The 24857-nt window shown below is 41.7% G+C and overlaps 1 protein-coding gene across 1 annotated transcript in view; it reads left to right on the top strand.

The window, feature by feature from the left end:
* The window catches only part of LRRC1 (leucine rich repeat containing 1), a 133366-nt gene that overhangs the window by 104615 nt on the left and 3894 nt on the right, over positions 1-24857 (top strand). The window contains exons 8-12 of the mRNA XM_019457435.2: positions 2940-3084; positions 5239-5357; positions 6841-6924; positions 16697-16812; positions 24344-24516. Coding sequence (XP_019312980.1) covers positions 2940-3084; positions 5239-5357; positions 6841-6924; positions 16697-16812; positions 24344-24516 — 637 coding nt within the window. The remainder of the gene's footprint in view (positions 1-2939; positions 3085-5238; positions 5358-6840; positions 6925-16696; positions 16813-24343; positions 24517-24857) is intronic.

The following is a 24857-nucleotide window of genomic DNA, read 5'->3' as shown; positions in this document are numbered from 1 at the left end:
CATCCTTGCTCCCCATGTGGCCTACCTCAAGCCCAGTAAATTTGTAAATTATCAGGACCCCTGATTCTTGATGGTATCCATTTCTGCCACTCATTGTGATGTGCCAAATGCTTTGGGATGATTGTGACCACATTCTGTACTGTAATAGTTGATGTTAAAGAAATGTTAAAAGCTTTTATTTAAATTTTTTGCAAATAATGCTTATGGTTTAGCTGGTATATCAGGGTGTTCAAGTTCCTACTATTACCAAATGTAAGAACCATGTTCCAAATGAAATGGAGTCTTGCATGGATTTCTAAATACATAGTCCCCTTGTGGAGCCCTAATAAGCAGTCTTGCCTTCTGGTTACATGAGAAAGAAATGTAAACCAACAAGTGCAACAATAAAAAACAAGCATTTTCCCCTTATTTAATTTAATAATTTAATTGTATTACTGAAATTTGTTCTTGGATATATCTTATAGCCAGTCTTTTTTTTTTTTTTTTTTTTTTTGAGATAGAGAGACAGAGTGTGAGCAGGGGAGGGGCAGAGAGAGAGGGAGACACAGAATCTGAAGCAGGCTTCAGGCTCTAAGCTGTTAGCACAGAACCTGATGCGGGGCTTGAACTCCTGGACAGCAAGATCATGACCTGAGCCAAAGTCAGATCCCAACTGACTAAGCTACCCAGGCACCCCTCTTAACAGCCAGTCTTTAAAGTTTGGGTATATTTCATGATGGTTTAGGTGCTGATATTTTATGTGTTAGAGAGAGAGAGAGAGAGAGAGAGAGAGAGAGAGTGTGTGTGTGTGTGTGTGTGTGTGTGTGTGTGTGTGCACGCGTGCGTGCGCATACACAAGCAGGGGAGGGGCAGAGAGAGAGAGAGAGATAATCTTAAGCAGCCTTCATGCCCAGCACAGAGCCCGCTGTAGGGCTTGATATCACGACTGTGAGATAATGACCTGAGCCAAAATCAAGAGTCGGACGCTTAAACTACTGAGCCACCCAGGCACCCCAAGGTGCCGATAGTTTAAAGCCAATCAGATGCTTAGGTGTCTGCTTAGTCATGTGAAGCAGGTGTGATGGGGCTGTGCACTTCATGAGGAATGCTGTATTAACGCATGGAGTCTGACACTAGGAGAAAGTACTCAGTTCTGGGGTATGGTTGTAGTTTTATAGCACTGGACTTACTATGACCTCACAACTAAGGGAAGTAAGGAACTAATTGGAGTCTGTTTCTGAGGTTTTGCTGCGTTTGAGGAAAGGAGACCGGTTAGCAACTGAAGGTTTGATTAATACGGAGATTTCTCTAGGAAATCATGCAAAATCCTGGTTGAGAGAATTCCAGTTACTTTGGGAGTCAGAGGATGGGGAATAAAAATACCATGAGGTTATCAGGAAAGTAATACACCAGCTCTGGGACATGATGGGGAAAGAATGTATGTGTGTACAGATGTGTGTAAATGATTGTGTGCAAAATGCCACATCTCGAACACAAATTAGAACTCCAATGATCTTGTTGTAAATGGTTATCTAAACATCTCATTCATCCCTCTTTAGAAACTTCTGTTGGGACACCTGGGTGGCTCAGTCAGTTAAACATTCAACTTTGGCTCAGGTCATGAGCTTGTGATTCGTGGGTTTGAGCCCTGCATCAGGCTTTGTGCTGACAGCTTGGAGCCTGTCGCTTGCTTCAGATTCTGTGTCTCCCTTTCTCTCTGTCTCTCCCCTGCTCATGCTCTGTCTCTCCTTCTCTCTCAAAAATAAATAAACATTAAAAAAATTTTTTAAAAAGAAACTTCTATTAAACCAGGACTCAACGCATCAGATAGTCTAAATAATCGGAATTACTTTCCTATTGTCATTTCCTATTGTCAATGCAAAACATTGTTAAGAGGAATTAATGAAAAGGTAGAACAATGTCAAGGGTCAGGCCTGAAATCAATAGAAATGCAGTGTGGTTTCCTCCAGGCAGGAATTACAGGGGCGGGTTCAGAGGATGTGTATTTGGTAGGAGAGGAACTGGAAAAAGTAGATCAGACCAAATTAAGTATAGATTGAAGGATTTGTACTTATGTAGGCATCAAGGAGCCACTAGACATTTTAATTTTTTTAGCGGAAGGGTGGTCTGATTACATGCTTAGAGCTAGCTGCGTTTCCAGGAGGGAAATATGGAAACAACAGTCTATAGCCCAGACGTGGACAGGGAGTGTCTCACGGTTGGAGCTAGCTGTCTAGGTGAGAGGGGGAATTTAATGTAGTGGCAATGGGACCGGAAAAGTGGAGGCCGTTATAAAAGAGAAAATATGTATTTTGTGAATGGAAGGTAAGATACCTCTTGAACAGAACGCTGGACTCCTTGAGGTTCTTTCTCCACTCCTTGGATGGCCTGTTGTCTCTGAAAGCAGTACGCTTGCTTCTCTCTTCTGTCGATGGTGAAGGTGTCAGTGGGTCTGGAGGCCCCAGTATTGCCGGGGTGCAGTCACATTGATGTTTGTTGTAACAGGTACTACTGGTCATGGGAGGTAAAAAGGAGATGGTCTCTTAACAGAGAAAATCTCAGGGTCACCCCGAATTCTAAGCTGCTTACCCAAGGGATTGATTCTAAACCTGAAGAACTGGATTCCAGACTCCTTTTGTTTTTTTTTAATTATGTTACCCTACAGTCATTTGTCCTCTCTTGGTGCCAGTCTCTTCATCTGTTAAGTGAGAATGATTCCTTGCCTGCCTGAAGTTGGGGAGCTTGGCATCCCTCCCAGCTCCGTGTCTGTGATTGATACAGCTTCCCGTTTTCATTGGAAGGGGGTCTGGAAATTCACTCCAGCCTCCTCCTATAGATAAACACTAAGGAAACATCCTCAGCACTGCTTTGGGAATTGACTGTGAAAAATCCCTGTAAGAAATTCCTCTGTACTGTAGCAGGGTGAAGCATGAGTCTCTTTTTCTGTGTCACTGGTGTAGGAAATAGGAAATCTGAAGAATCTGCTGTGCTTAGATGTCTCTGAAAACAGGTTGGAGAGACTTCCTGAAGAAATCAGTGGCCTGACTTCGTTAACAGATTTAGTCATTTCCCAGAACTTACTAGAAATGATTCCGGATGGCATCGGTAAGTATCGAAAGGAATTGCCTTCTAAAGATGTTGGCTGTTGTCTTGAGCCTGTGGGATTCACTCCTTTGATCCTTTGGTCACCACTCTCAGATGCTGGGGATGGGAGTCCTTTAGTCTCCTTGTTTATTTGTTCTTAAAGAAGGAATGCAAAGAATGTTCAATACGATTGAAGTTTCTCAGTATGCAGTTATTTCTGTCCTCCTGGTTTGGTAACAGTTGTACCTGTTGTTACTTCTAATGTCAACTCATCTATTTCACCCACATCTCCTTTCAGTGATTTCCATAGAGATTAGTCTGAATAATAGAATATATTTCAGGCATGTGAGCAGTCACTGAGAGATTTCTCCATGAGCACCCTAACAGTTTATGAGAAAGTCACCCTGACCTTATGCACGACCTAGGGAAGAATGGTGTGCTTGGGTTGAGCCTTTTATAGTTCTTTGAGAATAATCTTTTCCTTTAACCGTCCTATGCTGTTTCCTTTAAAAAGAAATTAGTCCAGACGTTTCCTTTACCATAAAGGCATGCAGTTCAGCTTGAGAAAATAAACGCAGAGAGGGTATAAACAGACACGGACCAGGAGCTCCACCATAGCAAAGCCACTTAGAACTTGTAAGAAACTACCTTTAACCAAATAGTTAACATAGGCTTGCTGTCTTTGACCTTTTTTTTTTTTTTTGGCTTTTATTCAAAATATCAAGGGAAGTTTCTGAAAGTTTTTCAGTAATTGGAGAAGCCATATGACAGAGGACCACTTCCTTTCTGCTGTTTGGTCAAGATGAAAGCAGTAACTGATAATAGCATCTTGGCAGGAACACAGACATTGCCTTTTGCTTCAGACTGGCTGGAAAATTGATGGGGACTTTGACTCTAGGTAGAGATGTTGGGTGAGAGTGATACATGGCACCCACAAACAGTTTATAGGCACTGGGGACATTTAGTTGCTTGGCATAGGAAGTAGGAGGTGTCAGATGGCTGACTTCAAGCACTTGAAAGGCTGTTGTGGAGAAGAGAGGTCAATGTGTTACATCTTCTAGTTCAGGTGAGCGCAAGAAAAAGATCTGAGAGAAATACTGGCTACAAATTAGTTTGGGCTGCTTAGTGAAGGGATGGGAACCCTGTCAACTGAAGTGTTCAAAGAGAGGCTGCAAGACCACTTGCCAGAAAACTGTTAGGGAGACTCCATTGGGGGGGAATCTATCGATTCAATTCAGTGTGCCTCTCCTGCCAGTGAAGAGAGTTGCAAAGCCTCTGGGGACAGTGTTAGTAGGTTATTGATGATGCTAAATAAAGAGCTCAAGAATCCATTAGTTCTCCTGCCTTGTTCTGTGACCACACACAAGGCAGGTTAATTTTTTCAACATGTCCCTTTCTCCGGCTTGACGTCTCTTTTAAGATACAGGCTGTTTTCTGATTTTACTGGGGACTGTAGCATCATGCCAGCCTCTCTCAGTAGATAGTGAGGATGTCTGCTTTGTAGCTTCATTCCCTTGAGTTATAGTTGAACATGAGAATCCAAAAGCCTTAGGCTTTCCTTCACTCAGTGGGGATTTTGAGGATGCTGTGGTCACTCCATTCTTCTTTTCCATGGCCTGCGGGCATCACCAGAAAGTCTAGTCTTTATGCTCTGAGTGAAATACATTCAGTACTTCATGTGGCTTTTCAAAGATTGCCATTTTCTTCTGCATACCTAGAAACACTTCATTGTAGGAATCTTCACTGAGGCATTTTCATTCATAGGTGATAGAATAAACTGTACTTTATTGTTTTTTGTTTTTGGTGAGGACGATTCTTGGAGTACAATGAAAGCCTCTCTCTCCTTTGTACATGATACATTTCATGTTCTTAAAGATGCATCAAGAGCTAGCTGGTTGTTTTTCTGTAAATTTTCCGGCTTTGATACAGTATTTTTATGTAATGACTTTTAAAACGATTTGTTTCTAATTGCTGACTGTTTCTGATGTTCTGATAACATTTAACTCTCAACCTTTAGTGATCTAAATGCGAATGATGTGGTTTCATAATGTGAAAAGTTGGGTGAGGAAAAAAAATGAATAAGTGTTTAAAACAAAAAAGAACAGCAGATAAGAGATACCAAGTGATGATTAGGAAGACAATTGTAACTAATGAGTTGAAATAATGCTTTTCCAGGAAAACTAAAGAAACTGTCGATCTTGAAAGTGGATCAGAACAGACTCACACAGTTGCCTGAAGCAGTTGGAGACTGTGAAAGCCTCACTGAATTAGTTCTTACAGAAAACCGGCTCCTGGTGAGTGTGGCTTGCACGTTCAAATGGATGCATAGAGTGTGCTTTCTATATGTCAAGACTTATTAGGGTAGATTCTACTTACAATTTGGGTGGGCTACATGGAACTTTTCTCATGTTACATCTAAAAAAGGGACTTGTAAAGCAAATGCATGACATAAAGATGATTGGCTTTTAACCTGCTTCAGTGAAGAGAATGGTATTTAAGCTCCCCTTACAGAGGTTTCCAGGGAGGTGCAGGAATGAGCCACTGATGCCTCTGCCATGGTGTCTGAGGACCGCCAGAGCAAACGTTCTCTCAGGGCTCTTCGAGTAAATGGAAAGAGAGAGAGAGAGAAGGGGAGAAAACGGTGGTTGACCAGGGGGTGGGGGGTGGTTAGTGTGAGTGCTCTCTGGAGGACTGGGTGTGGGTCTGTGATCCTACCCCGCCCTAGAAATTGGGGATGGAGGTGGCTGCAAGTGCCCCTGCCTTGGGCCGGGCTTCCCTTCCTACCAAGGGCAGAGCTTTGGCCTACACCACCTACCAGGGGCAGTCTCGCTTGCTCTCACTTCCTGCCGCTTCCTCTGCTTTCCATCAGGCCCTCATTTATTACTTCATCTTCTCCTTTTCCTCTTCGTCGTCTTGTAGCAGCTTTTGCTTCAGTTTACTTTCCTACCTTTCTCCCTGTATTTTGTCCCTGTATTTCCTACCCTACTTTCCCTTCTTCTTTTTCCTCTTCTCTTCTCCTTTTTTATAAAAAGTATAAGTAATGTTCTTGAGGTGGAAAGAGCAGAAAAAGCATGAGTGGGTAGGACACAGAGCTGGTGGGGGAGCCTGGCCACATCTCTCCTCCGGCAGCCTCCTCTGGCGGCTGTAGTGGAAGTGACCTAACCTTCCCATCCTAGTTTGTGGTTTCAGGCTTACAGATAGTAATCACAACACTTATAAAAACGGTATTCATTCACCCCTGGCTTGCATCAGAGTGTTGAAGCTCCCCCCTTCATCAGGGTACTGCCTGGCTCCTATAGTTCTCTGTGCACCCCACTCCTCCCACCCTGCTCACCTTGTTCCTGTTCCCATGCTGCTGTCCCCGTGCCACTCATGGCACCCGTGCTCAGGGTTCTGATTTCCCCTAGCCATCTGGCTTCCAGTCATCCAGGCCATTCTCCCAGTGTGGTTCTCCAAGGTGCAGATAGTTAAGGGACGAATCTTGAGGTGCAAATTCTTTAACACTGAAGAACATTCATTACCTCTTTACTAGGTATTTCTCTGTTCCCAGATCTGTGCCTTTGACTTCATTTTATTGAAACATATTCCTGTTTTAACAAAAATGCAAAATATTTCATTGTACATCTTTCAAATGAGCTTTAATGTGTCTGATATTCAGGAAGAACTGCTATGTCTCTTTCTGGATGAAATTATATTCTTTAAGTCCTTGAGAAGATCTGTTTTACTGTGAGTCACGTCTCTGAAAATAAATTAATAATTAAAATGTTATTTTAACAGACTTTACCTAAGAGCATTGGAAAACTTAAGAAGTTGAGCAACTTGAATGCAGACAGAAATAAATTAGTGTCTTTACCAAAAGAGGTATGTGCTTTAAAAAAACCATAATAATTACAAAGAAATAACAGCATATATGGATCAGAAATATCAGATGTTTTAAAAGACTTAATGTGGTGCTTTTTAAATGTTACGTACTCTCATTTGTGGGCACAGAGGTGGTCGGAGGAGTTGTATCAAAGAACAATCATCAGTAACATTAAAGAGAGTAGGTGGGTCCAGATGACTCTGAGCATTGTTGAGAAAGGTGAATTGATAGGATTTTAAGTGCCAGAAAGGGAGATTTGATGTTTCTGACTTGACATATAGAGAATGGTGACACCATTTGGGAGTTTAGCAGAGGAGGAAGTAGATGACGTTGGGTCTGAGTTTAAAGTGAAATTAAACCACTTCCTAAGACATTGGAATTATAAAAGTGGACCTTGATGCAACCTTTTTACTGGGCAGAGACTGATACTGGGCAGTGTTCATGTCCAGGTGAGAGTGAATGAACTCTTCACAAAGGCATTCACATAGAGGAACGTGAATGGGAAGCTATAGCCAGACTCTTAGGTGTTTTTTTTGTTTGTTTGTTTGTTTGTTTTTGTTTTTGCCAATGGTCCAACCAGGAGAAGAGACCATCACCATTCACTGTGGGGAGTAGTTGTGCAGACTTAGAGGCATGTAAATTCTGGAAAGGGAGGTAGAAATGCTGAGAATGAGAAGGAAATTCAGAGCAGATGCAACAGAGAAGTATTTAGTGTGATGTTTAACAAGAAGGCTTACCTTCTATTTGGAACTAGGAGAATTTGGAGATGGGGAGTACCGAGGTTGATTTTTTGTTAGCTGTTAGCCTGAAACCCCGTTTCAGCCATCCTTCTGTCCCCTGTCAAATGTTGGTGCCCCCCCCCCCCCTTTTGCTAGGCCTCACATGAAAAAGTGTGGTATCGTGTGATATGATCCCTGCCCAGGCGGAGTGTCCTTCCTATTCCTGTCTTGACTCTTTCCTACATCTCCCTTGGGATGATTTTAAACCTGCCATCCCACCAGCCAGAACCTGTGGGGTTCTTATTTCCCTAGGGCCCTTCTGAACTTGGTCTGGTTTCTCTTTCCTCATCTTCACACTGTATCCTCACTGTCCCAGTCATCTGTCTGGGCAAGACGGCCAACATTCCTGAGGGGAAGCATGGCAAGTTTTTGTTATAAATGCGGCCATATTCTGACCCACCCTTACTGTGAGCACCAGCACTTGAATGAAACTGTTCCCCACAGAGAGATTTAAGTACATCTCTGCTAAGCTGGGCCACAAATAAGAGATTTTGCTCATCAGACATTTTGGTTTCCACCTCAGAGTGATAAAGCACAACACAGAGCTGATATTCTGAATGTTGATTTTACTCTTGTTGAATGGGTAATAGACCAGACCCGTAGTCACGTGGCCAGAGAAGTAGGAAAGATTTAATACTTGCTTTCTCAATGCCACATACTGTAGCCAGAGTTCTCATGTTTGTTGACTCACTGAATCTTCGTAACAGGTGAGATCATGAGAGAAATTTTCTCATTTTAGAGATAAAGAAACTGAGGCCAGTGAAAACTTTTCCTTAGCAAGCCTCACGTAGCTAGGAGTTGGTAGAATGGACACTATAGATGTGTCCTGACAGTGAGCCCACTGCTTTTGCACAGGCCAAGAAAGCATGACCACTCAGGTGATACAGATTCGGTCTAGCCTGTTCATCGGTGTGCCCTTGAGTTGGTAAAGAAAGGTGAAACTATCTGTAGTGTGGACGTTAGAAAGTTAATACATTTTAGGAACACGTTCAAAGTCAGTGCCAAAGGGAGTGGTTGGAAGTTGAATGGCCATCCCCAGTAAGCTTCCCCACCCAGCCTGTCTTCCCTGTCCCTCTCTTCTGGTTCTCTTTTGAAGGAACATTCTTTACAAAACTTTAACATTTTATTTGTAAAATTATTGCTATCATTTCGGCATCCGTCCTCTTTACATTCTGAGAATGAAACTTGCACTCAGGGTTCAGAGATTATGCCTACCACATGCCGTGTCGTGTGTCTGTGTAAGTCTCTTAGAACAGCTTTTCACAATGTGGAAAGTGAACATGGTGTGAAAATAGTCCTGGCTTCAAAGCATTTTAGTTAGCTGTCACGTGGTATCTGTTCTCTATGAAATTGTGGTTGGTTTTCTGGCATGTAGAGTTTATAAAGGAGTAAAGTCTGTGCCCCTTCCTTCAGGTTCGAGGTAAAGCAGAGAATGTTTAAAGCAGAATCAGCTCTTTTCTGGCACACCTTCACTAGTGACTACTCATGCAAACTCACCTCCCAGAGTAGGAAAATGCCCTGAGCCCATGTGCCTAATTCTGCTGCGGGTTACAGTTTGGTGACCCAGGAGAAATGGCTGAGTGCTTGTTGTTGACCTTTGGGGCTGAGCAGCCAGACCACTCAAGTCCTCCTTACATCGAAACATGTCACGTTGGTCTGGGCAGCACCACTGCACCATGAGTCTCTGTGCAGTGAGTGTGGTAGGCCCTGTGACCGTGAGTGTGTGTGTGTGTGTGTGTGTGTGTGACCGGGTGGGTGACAGAAGGGATGGGCCTTGTGCACTTGCTCTGCCTCCAAGCTTGATACCATTTGATCATATCCTATACTTTCCTGATTGGAGTCTTCCCTTCCAAAACTTGACTGCTTTCTCTTGAACAATGAAGTTGCATGCATGACCTATCTAAACTGCAATGCTGACCGATTCAATGTACATGCCAAAAATCCATAATTGTTTTAATTGCTATTGGTCTGGTGTGCCGTGTGGTTCTTCCTATTTTTTGTCTTTCTTTAATTTGATATTATTGTATATCGTCAGTTTTGTATAGCACAGCTCCTTAGTCTTTTGCAGCATTTATTTGTATTTTGTTTTTTTCCCAAATGAGGGGAAAATGTTTGTACTGTGGGTCACAATAATAGATTCTGTTTGTGTTTTGTGGTGTTATTTGTAGTAAACATTTGCAAATCAATGAATGTCTCTTATTTTCTTAATTGTTAGCTGCTTGGAAATTTAGAAAAGTCGGGTAAACTTGTTATCTTGTAAGTATTGTTCAGACCACAGTTGCATCTCTAACTTCCATTTTGCTTTTTAAATGCATGAAGATTCAAATCGACTGACTGCTTTGTGTGTTCCTCATTGTAAAATATTGTACATTTTCCTCTAAACTCAGGTTGTTTTTTTTTCAAAATGACTGCATGGCCTGGAACCTTATTTTGTTATGTGTTTGTCAGATTTGTTCAAACTATTCTCTCTCAAAAGAATGCTTATCTGTGAGTTACGTTTTAAGTTATTGAGAAATTCTGAAAGGCGTAACGTGGCAGCTCATGTGTCTTCACTAAATTCCGGTTTGTTGCCACAATTCTCTCTCTAGTGGAAAGGCTAGATGTGCTTTATTTGCTACATGTAGCATGCTTCCGATTTTTTCAGCAACTTATTTGTGTCTTTCATTTCTCATCCTGTTGTAGAAGTATGAACGCTTCTGGGAAAAGAAGTCTCCCTAAAAAGCTCATGTTTTTGAAGAAGAGACTGTGTTACATGATCATGGGCAGACAGGGAGTTGGTTTATGTGCGATCGTGGGTATGATGAAAGAGAGTCAGCAACTTTATAACATTCCCCAGCCAAATCGTACCTTTAAACAACCTGCCCCAGCTAAAAAGATCCTGGCCAGAAGAAATTGAACATGTGTCCAAGCTTAGAATCCAGTCTTTGGTCTCCATCAGGAAAAAATGAAAGTGATCTTGACTCCATCATATGTCTACAGTCACATGAGACAAGATAGGATTGGCAGATCATTCATCAGAGATTTTTTTCCCCCTTTTTTTAAATGAGGCAATCTCTCAACATTAATTACCCATACATATTGTTGTGATTTTCATAAGTATCTGTGCTGACAGTTCATTTTTGTGGATAGTTTTCTGTCTTCTTACTACCATTTAATTTAATGTAAGCTTCCATCATATTCGGAAATTGATTATTCATAAATAAAAGAGATAAGATAAAACCTAAAAATACTAGAATAAAATATAGTTGGTTATTGGATATCAAAATGGAGAAGGCATTCCTAAACTTGAAAGAGGAAGTAGGTTGTAAAAGAGACAACTGATTGATGTGTCTATGTGAAAATTAGATTTCTGATGGTCAAGAAGGTAAAGTCAGCCTGGGGCCAAGGGGACATTTATAACATCACAACCGAGGGAGGTCTCTCCTTACTTTGCTTGAAATCCTTCCAGATCATTGAGAAAAAAGATAGTCCCGCTAGGAAAAAAGCAGACAAAAATAAAAGCAAAGAACCCATCATAAGAAACAATAAGTGATTCAGAGAATTAAAAATAGAAATGGCTATGCATGTGAAAAAATTTTTAGCCTCATCAGTATTCACAGAAATGTTAGTGGAAGCTTTTTGACCTATCTTATTTCAAGATTAAAAAAAATAATAAGGATACCAAATGTTGGTGAGGGCATGGGAAAATGTATATTGTCCTAGAAGTATAACTTATTACAGGTTCTCTGGAAGGGAGTAAAGTAATAGGAAAACCTTTAAGAGTATTCATACCCATTGATTCTGGAATGCTACTTCTAGGGCTTTGCCCTAAGAAAACAATTATGGACACATATTAAAATCACGCCCAAGAAGATTTCTCACATACGTAGAGGCTCATAGGTGACATGTGCCACGCCAAGCACGTACAGGGGCAGCTAACCTGTGCCAGGCGCTGTGTTGAGGGATTTCCTGCATATTTTTGTCTGATTTTCACAGCAGTTTTATGAAGTGTGGGTGAATCGTGATTCACATCCAAGAGACTGTGAAAGTGAGACTCAGTGTAAGGAATTCACCCAAGGTTACACGGGGAAGAAATGGCAGAACCAACTAGCCATGTCTAATGTGGGAGCTTTGCGCAGTGATCTGTGAGACTGCTGGCAAATGAAATACTTACGTAATCAGTAAAAATCCTTTTAGAAGCATAATGACGTGGGAAGACGTTCTTGGTGTCATATGTAAACTGAGGTGCTGAAGATCGAGCGTTGGTCCTAATTTTGTTGAAGTGTATATACATAATCAAGTATATGGCAATACTACTAAAAGATTGTACTTCAAAATGTTCATACTGATTGTCCCTTTGTGATAGAATTTGATCTATTTTTTTTCATTGTGCTTGTGTGTGTGTGTGTGTGTGTGTATGGTTTTTATTTTCCAGTCAACGTAACTTACTGTTTTATAATTAGAAAATAAGAATGCCATAGCTATTAGTGGATATTTTGATGTCAGTGGCCCAATAATTCAGGAAGTCCCAAAGCCACATGATTTCCAAAATATTTATGAAATAGGAACATTCAAATAATATGCCACAGATGATGATGGGAAAGATAAAAACAGTCTTTGGTTTCTAAATTACGCATATTATTACAGCTCAAATTATATTTTGACCAGATTTTGCTTATTGTACATTTTCCTTTTTGCCAGTGAAATGTGGGTTCCATTCTGTTACATAGAATGTTAACAGGCAGATACTGAAGGAAAATGAAAGTTTCTTCACACTTAGGGCAGGCATTCAGAAAGTGGAATATAGGTAGACCAAGGGTGACTAATAGAGGCTTTCACTTTGAATCTCTGAATGTGATTATCTCCTCTAGAGTCATGTCACCTGTAGGTAGTAGTTAATATGTAGTGAAGGCTGACCTGGCTAAAGGTTTGCTTGGTGAAGTGCAGGTCCCATCTCCTTCAGATGGATTATATCGGATCCAAACAGGGAAGGAAAATATCTGCAGTTAAGAGACACGAAACAGCGAAACAGAGGTTCTCAGCTACATTCTGTAGTTCTCCAAGTCCAACCCCTTGTATTCTGGGAAGGTACTATTATGTGGTTTGAGGAAGTTTAAAAATACCAGCTTCCTACGTAACTGGTAATAAGTTATTTAAACAGTGACCCTGCTTCCCAGAATTCCTCAATGACACAGGCATTTCATCCCAGTGACCACTAAGGACCCTGCAAACTCTGCCTCCTGAGCCCAAGAGAGAAAGCAGAAATACATATGAACAATATGTATAACGCAATACTGAGCTCATGTTAGTGCTTCACTGGCATTACAGTCATGGTGTATTTATCATGGTGACATTCTGTTGCTGTGGTGCGTGGTTGGGGGAGAGAGTTTGAAGCTCAAGTGTGTTCTGGGGAGAGCTCACCAGCATCGGTACACTTCCAGCAACTTAGTACGTCGGTGTTGTCTGCACTCGCTATTTGGATCTGGGGCTTTCGCTTCTTGAAAAGACCGTAACGCTCATGTTTATTTGCCAGCCACATTTACTAGTCCAGGTTCTATGATAGGTGCTAAATTTTATTTGTGGTTTCATTCAGTTTAGCCCTGATTGTTACTTTTGGTTAAAGACCACAGAACACATGACGGAAGCTAGATTCCAGCCCAGGTCTGTGTGATCTCAAAGCATCCACTCCATGGCACCACTTCCCTCCCTAAGGTCTATAAAGAACTGTGCCTTTTGAGTTATGGTTTTTACTGCTTAACAATTTTTTTCTAAAAGCCAAAGGTTCGTGGCATGCCTTCCTGGCTGATTTGGAAAGAGGTCTCTGTGTGACTGTTTGCCTGGGACAGCATGTGCCTCTGAGGGTGATGAAGGCATCCCCAGCACGCTCTGTAATAACACTTGCTCTTTGTTGGCATTGTTTTCAGAAAACCTTAGACAATAGAGATCAGGAGGTCACTCTGCCCGCAGTGACAACCCAGAGTGCCTAGAAGCCTCTTGAATACAATTGCTTTCCACCCCTTGAGGTCTCAAATGGGTATAAGATTAGAATGGGACAGGAAAAAGAAAAAATAAATAGACTATAAGCACAGGAGACAGCTCCCACACTCCAGTGGAAGTTGACACTATTTCCCCCCAAATACTTGAGTGTTTACTTGTCCAAAACTTTTATTGCTCTAACAACGATTAGAGCCCTCTCTGACCCATTGCAATTAGTTAATTAATTTTTGTAACAGACAATATATGTACATGGTACAGATTGAAAACGTTCACATGGTGTAGTATTAGGGCCCCCAAACAGATATCCTACAGGTGGCTGGAGCAGTGGACAGCTTCACGACAAAGCGTCCCAAATTAGGATGCAGTTTCAGCTCTGTACACTGCTCCAGTAGTTTTATTTTGCCACTGTGAGGGTTGTGTATGTGAATAACTGATATCATCTGCTTTGGCTCCCTGCAGTACGGACAAATCTTATGTCTTCAAAGCCAGGCCAGGATCGTAAGGTTGAGGGGTGTCCAGCCTCAGCCTCAGGCTGATCTGGAAGACCTTCCACATGGCACACAGGCCCACCCCAGTGCAGATACCCCTCCACATGGAGCAGGGCCACGGGGGGTTCCCTTCCACGAGGGGCTTGGGTATTCCTGCCCATGAGTAGATCTCTTTTGGGCTCATCTCAGTTTATCAGAGAGTTTTGAATCCTTGCATAGTATTCCTGGGCATCTGAGTAGATTCACAGTTTTGAATCCTTGCATAGTATTCCTGGGCATCTGAGTAAAACTGATGATTGATTCCCTTCCTCAAGGGAGGGAAGAATGCCAAGCCCCTCAAAGATCCTGTTGCACCCCTCTTTTAGGACATGATATGGGGGCCCTATATTTATAGAAGCTAAGAGGACACTAGTGTTTTCTAGAGAAAACAAGAGTTGTTTGGCTTTCATTGCTACACATAGAAGCAGGCACTAACTTGAAGCAGCAGCCTTTCGCTAGTTAGTAAACAAATAAACATTAACTGTATAAACATGTCTAAATGAGAAAAGTTGGTAGGTAGATGGGATGGGTACGGTACTTGCCAAGCACCCTGGTTTTATGTACATGCACAAATTATAAAGCTTGGTGAAACAATCTGTCAGAGGGCCTGTATAGACCATAATTAACGAAAGAAACACAGAGAGTGCTGTATTGGTATGGACCGGTGGGTTTTGGGAAGACATGATGATGTAGAGGATGTTTAGCTAATATTGGATGATTGATAAGATTTAGAAGGACAGAAAAAATAAGAACATTTCTATAGGAAACAGTGGGACCCAAATGATGGATTTTATTTTTATTTTGTTATTTTTAAAAATTATTTATTTTGAGAGACAGAAAGTGTGAGAGAGTGCAAGCAGGGGAGGGACAGAGGGACACAGAGCAAGTAGGGGAGGGGCTGAGAGAGAGGGAGAGAGAGAATTCCAAGCAGAATGCACACTTGTCAGCACAGAGCCCTACACAGGGCTCAATCCCATGAACCGTGAGATTATGACCTGAGCCAAAATCAAGAGTCAGACGCTTAACTGACTGAGCCCTCCGGGTGCCCCTAAAATGATGTATTTTAGAGGACAGTGAAAGCACCAGTTTTGCTGGGATGGGAAATGTGAACACTGAGAAAGAATGGGGACAAACTAGAAGTCTTTCTACATATCTGGGTGTTTTCCATTTTAGACGGATTTTCATGTTTCCTTATGTTTATTTTTCTTTTACATCCGCTCTGGTTAAATACTGTGGTTAAATGTATTATCTCAAAGTCTTTATATGAACTCCTAAGGGAAGCCATGATAAGATTGTTCATGAAGATAATTATGTAGCAATTTCATAAATATGCCTTCTTCTCTTTAAGATACATCCATACACACAACACATGTTGTTGTTCAGCTATTACTGAAGATGCAAGTCTCTTGCCCCTCCTCAAGTGGGAGGCTGTGGAGTATTTTTCCATGTGTTTGAGAGACATCAATAGGTTCCTTCATGAGCCTTTTCTTGCAGCCGCCCTGGGTGAGGATAGCGAGTACAGGGAGAATGTAGTTCTGTATGGAGTCCTGAATGTTGTTGTGTCTGAGATCAAGTTGTGTTTCCACCCTCTTGGTCCAGCTTTCCTGACCATAGGAACCAGAGCCAATTTGTTCAAGAGGATGATTGAATTCTTTTGTGCTTCTTTTCTTTTTTGAAGACTAGATCCAAGCAAAGCTCAATTACCTTTGAATCGCTTACTTTAAAAATAAATGGTAATCAAATTTGGTGTGGATACAGATAGTGATACACTTCTACCCACATTAGTTTTACCAGATTAATGTATGTATTTACCAAATTCAATGTTTGCTAAAATAGTGTTGATTTTGCAGTTGTCAACGGAAAACGAATAATGAATTTACCAAACTAAGTTGTGAATAACCAAAAGCTATTAAAAGATGTATGGTGCAAATTAGTGTACTGTGTCATCTATCAGGTGTCTTTTTTTCCCCCTTCCTCTCTTTCTCTCTCTCTCTCTCTCTCTCTCTCTCTCTCTCTCTCTCTTTCTTAAATGAACTGGAACACTGGGAATACTAAATTTAATATAATGGGCAGGTCTTCAGAGGGGTGTATATGGATCATCCTTGGCCTTATTTTTGAAACTTAGAATTTTCAGTCTCCCATATTACCGAACAATAATTGTCTGGACCTGTGTGGCTTAGTTAACATATTTAAAAGACGCGGTTGCATTAGATAGCAGTGGAAAATGACTTGCATTTCAGAGTGTAAGTTTTGAACCGTCCTGTTTCTTTTCGTGATTTAATTTAGACTCTGAGTTTCATGTATTGCAGAGATTTTTAGGACCTTATTGGACTACTTAGTACTTTGTATGATTTAAATTAATCATAGTTGGTCATCAGTGTCATTTTATGCATCCTTCTCATGCCATTTGATAAACAAGATACTCCACTCACACCACCATCTTCCAAAAAAACCTGGAAAAAAAGCCTGTATTTTCTTTCTCACTGTAGATTGGCGGGTGCTGCAGCCTCACCGTGTTCTGTGTGCGTGACAATAGACTGACTCGGATACCTGCAGAGGTGTCCCAGGCAACAGAGCTTCATGTCCTAGATGTGGCAGGGAACAGGTAAGCATGTCCTGGTTTGCTTTATTTGAGAAAAAGAACCAAATGTTCATGCACCCCAACCCTTGCCATCTTGCCTTTGCACCGTCTTCTAGAATATATACCGATGAGTCGAATGACCCAGGGCCCAGGAAGTTGTTAGTCTGAGAGCAGGGTCAATGGATCATTGGACAGATGAGGGACAGCCTAAGCATGGGGCACTTTGAAGTTGAAGTGGACACTTTTGTGGAAATGCTTCTCAGAACAGCAGTATGGTGATGTAAGGGAAACAGCACTGTCTGAGACCTGGGATACTTCGGTTTTACTTCAGCTTTTATAGCTAGCTTTTGTATGTCATCGTGAGCCTCTGAGTTTCCTCATCTGAAGAATGAGCTTGAATGAGTTTGAACGAGATTTGAACCAGGGATCTTGATGTGCTCTGCTGGTGATTCTGAACCCCCTGAAATTGTAAATAAAATTGTATCCAGGGATGCTTTTCCGGCCAAAGGATAACACAGCTAATGTCAGAATCACCAAGTGATCCATCGTCTGTGATAAAGTGAAGAGCCACCTGACGAGTGTCCCCAAGGTCACAGCAGTGCATTTCTCAAGTTCTGGGGTCAGAGGTCATGGTGGACTGCTCACTGGTTTCTGGAATATGCCTTCTCTTCACCTTTGTAAAATACACATTTGTTTCAGTCATTCTGTACTAGTTTGATCACCTCGGATGGTACACGTGCTTTCTTTCCCCTGAGCCTAGACCAGCTACTCTTTCTAGCTGGGACCCCCTTCTCTGGCTCCCACTTGTATCCCTCATCACTCATGCTTTCATTTTCACCAGGGAGCCTTCTTCTCTTGGAGCCTGCTTTTTTTTTTTTTTTTTTTTTTTTTCAATTCTCCCTGACATAGCACTCAGCACCGTATGATAAATGTGTGTGTAACCATCTAAACCTAATAGTGCCTGAAGTTAAATGTGGCACCTGCGTCACTGTGCCATTTATCCCTGCACAGTGCCTGGTACTTAACAATAAAAGCCTGGTAAATTCTTGTCGCCCAAATGAAAATGTTAAAAATGTTAGTTTTGTAGAGTGAATAGTAGGCCACTGCGAAATGCCTCGTGTCACAGGCTTCATCACCAAAGGAATTTAAAAAATGCTTTTGAGTATTACATAGTTAGATGGGAGAAAAAGTGCTCAGCCAGGGGAAAATGATCACCAATTCTGAATGGTAGATAGCAGCAGTCTGAAGAGTGTTTGGAGGATGGTGTGCTAAGTGCTGATTAGCTAGTCACTGAGGTCAGGCACAAGCCACTATTTTTCATTCTGGCTAATCCATTGTAGATAATGGTGCTAATAAATTGCAGGACACAGTAGGCCTCAGGGAATGCTCACCGTTTTCAAGTTAAGGCTTTCAGGACATCTTGATAGATTCTTAAGACCACTGACCGGTTACTGGAGACTCGGGATTAATTTGAGTTGAATGTTGACTTTCTGCTGGACTGAGTCCCACGCACAGTGTAGAGCTTGGGAAGGGTGGTTCTTCCCCCACCTCCAGCAGCAGGAACTCGGTGACTCCAAACCTTCCCGGATTCTTGTCACGCTGGCGAGCATGAATTTACATCGCTAATTCTTGAGCAGAATGATGGCTCTCATGTCTAAAAACTGCTCTTCACAGGAGTGAAGGCTCTATTCTCTAGTTCTCAGGAGGGAAAGTTAAATTTTTATTATGTTTGGGCTGGGGTGGAGAAAACCTCATTAAAAAGTGCACTTACATAGCTGTCGGCTGAGTCAGTGAAGTGTGTCTTTTAGCCCATGTATATATGGATTCATAACCAAATTTTAAACCTATTAAAATATTTAATTACTACTTATTTTAAGTATTAGTATAGAAACTAATAAAAAAAAAGGCTACAATGTCAGCTTTTCAGCTTGCAGAAACGTTACACCATGGGAAATCATGCCACATAGGACAGAAGTTTTTGCCTCTTCTCTCAAGCATATAAAAAAGCAAATGGCACAGAGACTGCATGTTAGTTTCCACAAACTTTCTTTGACAAGTTTGATGGAATAACTATAAAATGCCACTGGGAAACTAAGTATCCAATCTTGTACAGTAACAGAGAAGATGTCTTTTATCATCAGCTACCCATGGACACAGAATACACATTTCCTTAATTCTTACTCTTTGCCACAGGACTGTCCACCAACTACCCAATATCTCTGGTATTTTGAGGATCTCTGAGGAAGAGTAGTAAAATACTAGAAACAGTGGAGGTCAGTGGGGGAATAGTTTGTACCTTTGAATTTTATAATCCAAAAAATTAAATTTAAAAATACTAAAACAGGGGTACCTGGGTGGCTCAGTCAGTTAAGCGTCCGACTTTGGCTCAAGTCGTAATCTCACGGTTTGTGGGTTCAAGCCCCATGTCGGGCTCTGTGCTGACAGCTCAGAGCCTGGAACCTGCTTTGGGTTCTGTCTCCCAATCTCTTTCTCTCTCTGCCCCTGCCCTGCTCATGTTCTGTCTCTCTCTCTCAAAATAAACATTAAAAAATTCAAAAATACTAAAACATTACCTCACAGTTGTTAGAATGGCTGTTATCAATAAGACAAGAGGTAACAAGTGTCGGTAAGGACTTGGAGACAGGGGAACCCTCTTGCTCCATTGATGGGAATGCAGATTGGTGCAGCCACTAGGGAAGGCAGTGTGGAGGTTCCTCAAAACATAGAGGAACTACCCTATGATCTGGCCATCCCATTCTGATGTATGTCCAAGGGAAATGAAAACGGGATATCGAAGACATATCTGCACCCCCATGTTCATTGCAGCATGAGTCACAGTAGCCAAGATATGGAACCAACCTAAACACTGTCAGCAGATGAATGGATAAAGAAGTGAGAAGGAAGGAAATCATGCTATTTATGACATGGATGGACTTTGAGGGCGTTATGCTAAGTGAAATAAGTCAGACAGAAAAAGACAAATACTATATGATCTCACATGTGAAATCTAAAAACAGCTGAACTCATAGAAATAGAGAGTAGCATGGAGGTCATCAGAGGCTAGGGGTAGGGGAGGAAGGGAGGTGTTGATAAGTGAGTACAAATTCCCAGTTATAAGATGAATAATTTCTGGCGACCTGATGTCTATCATGGGGACTGCATTTAATAATACTGTATTATATCCTTGAAAGTTGCTAAGAGAGCAGATCTTAAATGTTCTCACTACACGCACGCACACACACACACATGCACACGCACACAAGGTGGTAGTTATGCAACTGGATGGAGGTGTTAATTAACCCTACTGTGGTAAGTCCCTGGGGAATATATGAGTGTATCAAATCATCCCAGGTACACCTTAAAGTTGCACAGTGTTCATGGCAATTATAGCTCAGTAAAGCTGGGAAGAAATATTAAAAGACAAAACACAACCCGGCAGTGTGGTTATACCGTGGAGTACTAAGCACTTAAAAGGATGAGATGATCTCTCTGTGTAGTGACACAGGAGGCCCATGGTACTGAGTAAAAAGAGCAACTGTTGGGCATACGTAGTACTCTCATTTTTGTTTTTAAAACAACATATCTGTGCAGTACACCCAAACATCAATACCAGTTCCCCTAGAGGAGGGGTGGAGCCCTGAGGTCACAGGGGGCTTGCCCTTTAGATATTTCAGTTACATTTTCCTACCGATTATGTTCTGTGTATCTTTAAACATTTTTGGAAACTCTGCTTAAAACTAAAAATTCCAGCAGGAGGTAAAAGATGAAACATTCCATTGTAAGACGTATGCAACGATAGGTTAAGTCAATATTAAATTAACCAGTCTAACCATGTTTAGTTGTCAAACTTGACAGTGCAGTCGCTACAGTAGTGCAGAGATAGGGAAGGTCACTTCAGGTTGATTGGTCGTGGATTTAACTGGAAATGAGAGGCTTGGCTCATGGTGTGGTTATTCGTTTGCTTTAGTCCTTGTACCATTGATGTAAATAGTAACCACAGGCTTTTTATTTTGGGGGGATGGGGTCCTAAATAAAACACAGAGATGTGGACAAATAGGACAGTGGTTTCTTGTGTTGATTCTGCAGAGTACAGAAGGTACCAGAATAAACCAAAAATGTATTATTAACTCCTCTGGAAAGCAAGAATACACACACACACACACACACACACACACACACACACAGAGAGAGATGGGGCAGGGTGTGAGGATCTCTGAAAAAGAGCTTTTTTCTTTTTCTTTTTAAAAAAGTTTTTTTTTAACGTTTATTTATTTTTGAGAGACAGAGACAGCGCACCATCAGGGGAGGGGCAGAGAGAGAGGGAGACACAGAATCCAAAGCAGGCTCCAGGCTCTGAGCTGCCAGCACAGACCCTGACATGGGGCTCGAACTCATGAGCTGTGAGATTATGACCTGAGCCCAAGTTGCCGCTTAATGGACTGAGCCACCCAGGTGCCCCCTTTTTTTCCTTTTTGTCTTTGAAACTCTGAAACACCCTCCCTGGGATGCTTGCCAACAAGCTCATGTGTGGTGTGTGCTCGGCTGGCAACAGCCATGTTCAAGCTGGCACTCTGATATTTCACAGGGAAACTGGTGTTCTAGACAAGTCACTAATCTTACATGGCTTGGTTGAATGTCATTATAAGATCTGTTATTGTAGAGTCTAGTCATTTATTTCAGCTTTTACCATGATTTGTCATCCTTACAAGCTGTTATTTATTATTGATGCTCTGTTTAGCCTTTTATTTATACCTTTGGTTTAGTACTTAGCTGCAAAGCCAGTTATTCTTCTAAGAAGGTACAATGACCAGGGGCTCCAGGGGCTCCAGGATCCAGCTTCGGCTCAGGTCATGATCTCACAGTTTGTAAGTTCACGCCCTGCATTGGGCTCGCTGCTGTCAGCACAGAGCCAGCTTCAGATCCTCTGTCCCCCCCCCCCTCTCTGCCCCTCCCCCACTTATACTCTATTTCTCAAAACAAACAAACAAACAAACATTAATAAAAAGGTATGATGACCATGTTTGAGTATCTGTGTTTTGTGCCAGTTTTAAAATCTTAATTTTTTTTCCTTTATGCCCTCATGATTAAGAAATTTAGAGGCACTAACTGTAGATATCGTGCCTAGACCCTAAAACTTGAAACATTTCTAAAGAAGTAGGAACAGACATTCAAAAGAATTATCCTTTTGTTAGTAGTAAAATGAAAGACTTTGAGGTACTTGAAGCTTTCACAGTATGTTAGGGTAGTCTTAAAATCCCTGTCACCAGGCCAGGCAAATACATGTCTCCTGTCTTTAACTTCCTTGCATTTGAGTGTATGTGTGACAACCTTTGGGCAGAGGCAAGAATAATTTGTTGCATAAGCAGAAGAGATTTCACTTTCTATCTCCTTCATAGACCCAGCACCTCAAGACAGTAAGTAGAGCTGTAAAGCCTCTGCTTCCTTGGATCCCCTTGGGCGTCCTTCATGGTATAAGCCCATCACTCCCCTTGGTGGATTCTGAGATTTAAAAGTTCGTATTTCTTTCTCAGTCAGTTTGGCCCTTATTAGTGAAATTTTGTAGCGTACAATACATAGAGACTTTTTTTAATGTCTGTTTTTGAGAGGGGGAGAGAGCAAGTGAGCAAGAGAGGGGCAGAGAGAGAGGGAGACAGAGAATCTGAAGCAGGCTGCATGCTGTCAGAGCACAGCCTGGTGCAGGGCTCAAACCCACAAGCTGTGAAACCATGACCTGAGCCGAAGTTGGACACTCAACCAACTGAGCCCCCCAAGGCGCCCCATTCATGGGTACTTTAACGTAAGCAGATCTCATGGATGCATTGACGCTGAGGTACAATTCCACTGACTCAGTACTGCACCCAGTACATACGTGTGGGATGGACCAGCCTTTGCTGGACTAATTGTTAGGAAAAGAAACTATATTGTCGCCTGCATGACTGGTATATTGTAAATATCATGTGAAACACATACATTTTTCTTGTGAAAAGTTTGTCAATAATACATCCGTTGTTAACACTCTCGATGCATTCTTTGATCATTTTCACTTCATTTGTTAAAGTAACTTAACCAGTCTGTGCTTACATTTTATTTAGATAGTTTTATAATATCGGAGTGCAACTTCTCTTCATATCTCTACATAGAGTTCGCATTAATTTTCCATAAGCCTGTCAATTCAGAATGGCATCTATGTCTGAAAATGCAGCATTAATCTGTTGGCAAGATGTGTAGGTAGATCCCCCCACATGTGTTAACTGGAGATAGGTGTGCAATTTCATAAAAGAAAGAACCCCAGCAATATGTGCTGTCATAGAATTTCTGATGGTATTACTGAGCCAGGGATTTCTTTTAAGAAAATGTTCCTCATCTTGGAGTCCTCAGAATGCAGTCACCTCATTATTGTCCAGCTTATGAAGACCCTGCCAAGATTGTAATTTAATACATAGAGACATCCTCAGAGTAAAAATACCTTATCAAATACAACCTTAGCTTCTTTGCACCAGAAGTTTCTGGTACCTAACAGAGGTTTGGTTATTTTCATCATGCACCAGTAGGCGTGTGTAAAGCATTGGTTTTCACTAAAGCAGCCTTTTCACCCCTCGCACTGTTAGCATCTTGGTCCTGATAATTCTCTGTTGTCAGGGCTGTCCTGTGCATTATGAGATGTATAGCAATATCCTCAGCCTCTACCCTCTAGATGCCAGCAGCACCTCCCAAAAATGTCTGCAGACACTGCTAGCTATCCCTAGGGGCAGAAGTGCCCCTGGTTAAGAACCACTGCACTAAAGTAATCTTTGGCAAGTACCAAGTACGTATGATTCCTGGTGCGGATCTTTGCTAAATAGAGTTAATTGAGTGTAGACACTGTGTCAGACATTTGTGTGAACATAAATATAAAATTAATCTTCAGGTGTCACATTACAATTTTTAAAGTGTTTTAATATATACGATCTCAGTGGACATTAATTATCACATAGGAGTCTGGGAAGTGGGAGCTTCTAGAACCTGGAAGATACATGTTTGAAATTGATACCTAAAAATAAGCTCCCTAGAGAAATGCAATCCAAGAGAAAAACTTTTTAATCTTTATTTGAATTGCCACTTAAACTCTTCAACATCCCAGGCATCTCCTTCCTGTCGTCTTGATTTGCCAGGTGCTACTGGAAACAGGTAATCGTCGGTGAGGCTGTTGCCATTGACTCAGTAAAAACTGCTGCTTCTGGGTTCTTCCACAATTACTCTGGCTTTTTTTCTCTTTAAATCGAAACCTCCTAGTGCAAGACTTGACTCATGTGTTCCGTAATTTCCTCATGTTTTGCCCCATGGCCAGAGGAGCTAATAAGAAAGATGACGGCAGAAGAGGGAAGCCCAGTGACTGAACTGAGGAGTCTGCTCACAAAGAATATGTCAAGGATCTTATTATAAACATTAACATCTTGTTCCATGTTGAACCCGATCCCAGGAGGTTCTTTGTAATGTTTTTATTCAGTCTGTATTGACAGGAATTGATGTCATTATAAAATCTGAGACCCTGATGTCTCCTTTTGTTTTAAATTAGGCTATTACATCTGCCTTTATCCCTGACCGCCTTGAAGCTGAAGGCTCTGTGGTTGTCGGACAACCAGTCCCAGCCTCTGCTCACGTTCCAGACGGACACAGATCACGCCACAGGAGAGAAGATTTTGACCTGTGTCTTGCTTCCTCAGCTGCCTTCTGAACCTACTTGCCAAGGTGAATTTAAGGACAATACTCACATGGCCACATGCTCCTACTAACAGGAACAGGAGCTAATGTCTATCCATACGACCTCTTACTCCCACATGCATCTGTAACTTGTCTAATATACTCCTCGGACCAGCCTGGGTGAGGTCACTGGGGGTCTCCTCTGGGAAGGCTCCTCTGCACCTTTGCAGAAAACGTACCCCTCACACCTGCTTATCATATCTGAAATTCCTTAAACAGCCTTTTGGGTTTGAACTGTGGCTAAAGCTGAAAATACAGATACTTTTTAAAAAGTTAACAGAGTCCCTTAAAATCCAAACTGATGGTTTAGAGGATTAGTACTGAACACC

This window comes from Panthera pardus, unplaced genomic scaffold, assembly GCF_024362965.1.
Source record: "Panthera pardus isolate Hobbes unplaced genomic scaffold, ASM2436296v1 HiC_scaffold_17, whole genome shotgun sequence".
In the NCBI taxonomy this organism is placed as follows: domain Eukaryota; kingdom Metazoa; phylum Chordata; class Mammalia; order Carnivora; family Felidae; genus Panthera; species Panthera pardus.
Note: the sequence above shows the minus strand (reverse complement) of the source record. Positions and strands in the feature narration are given on the sequence as shown.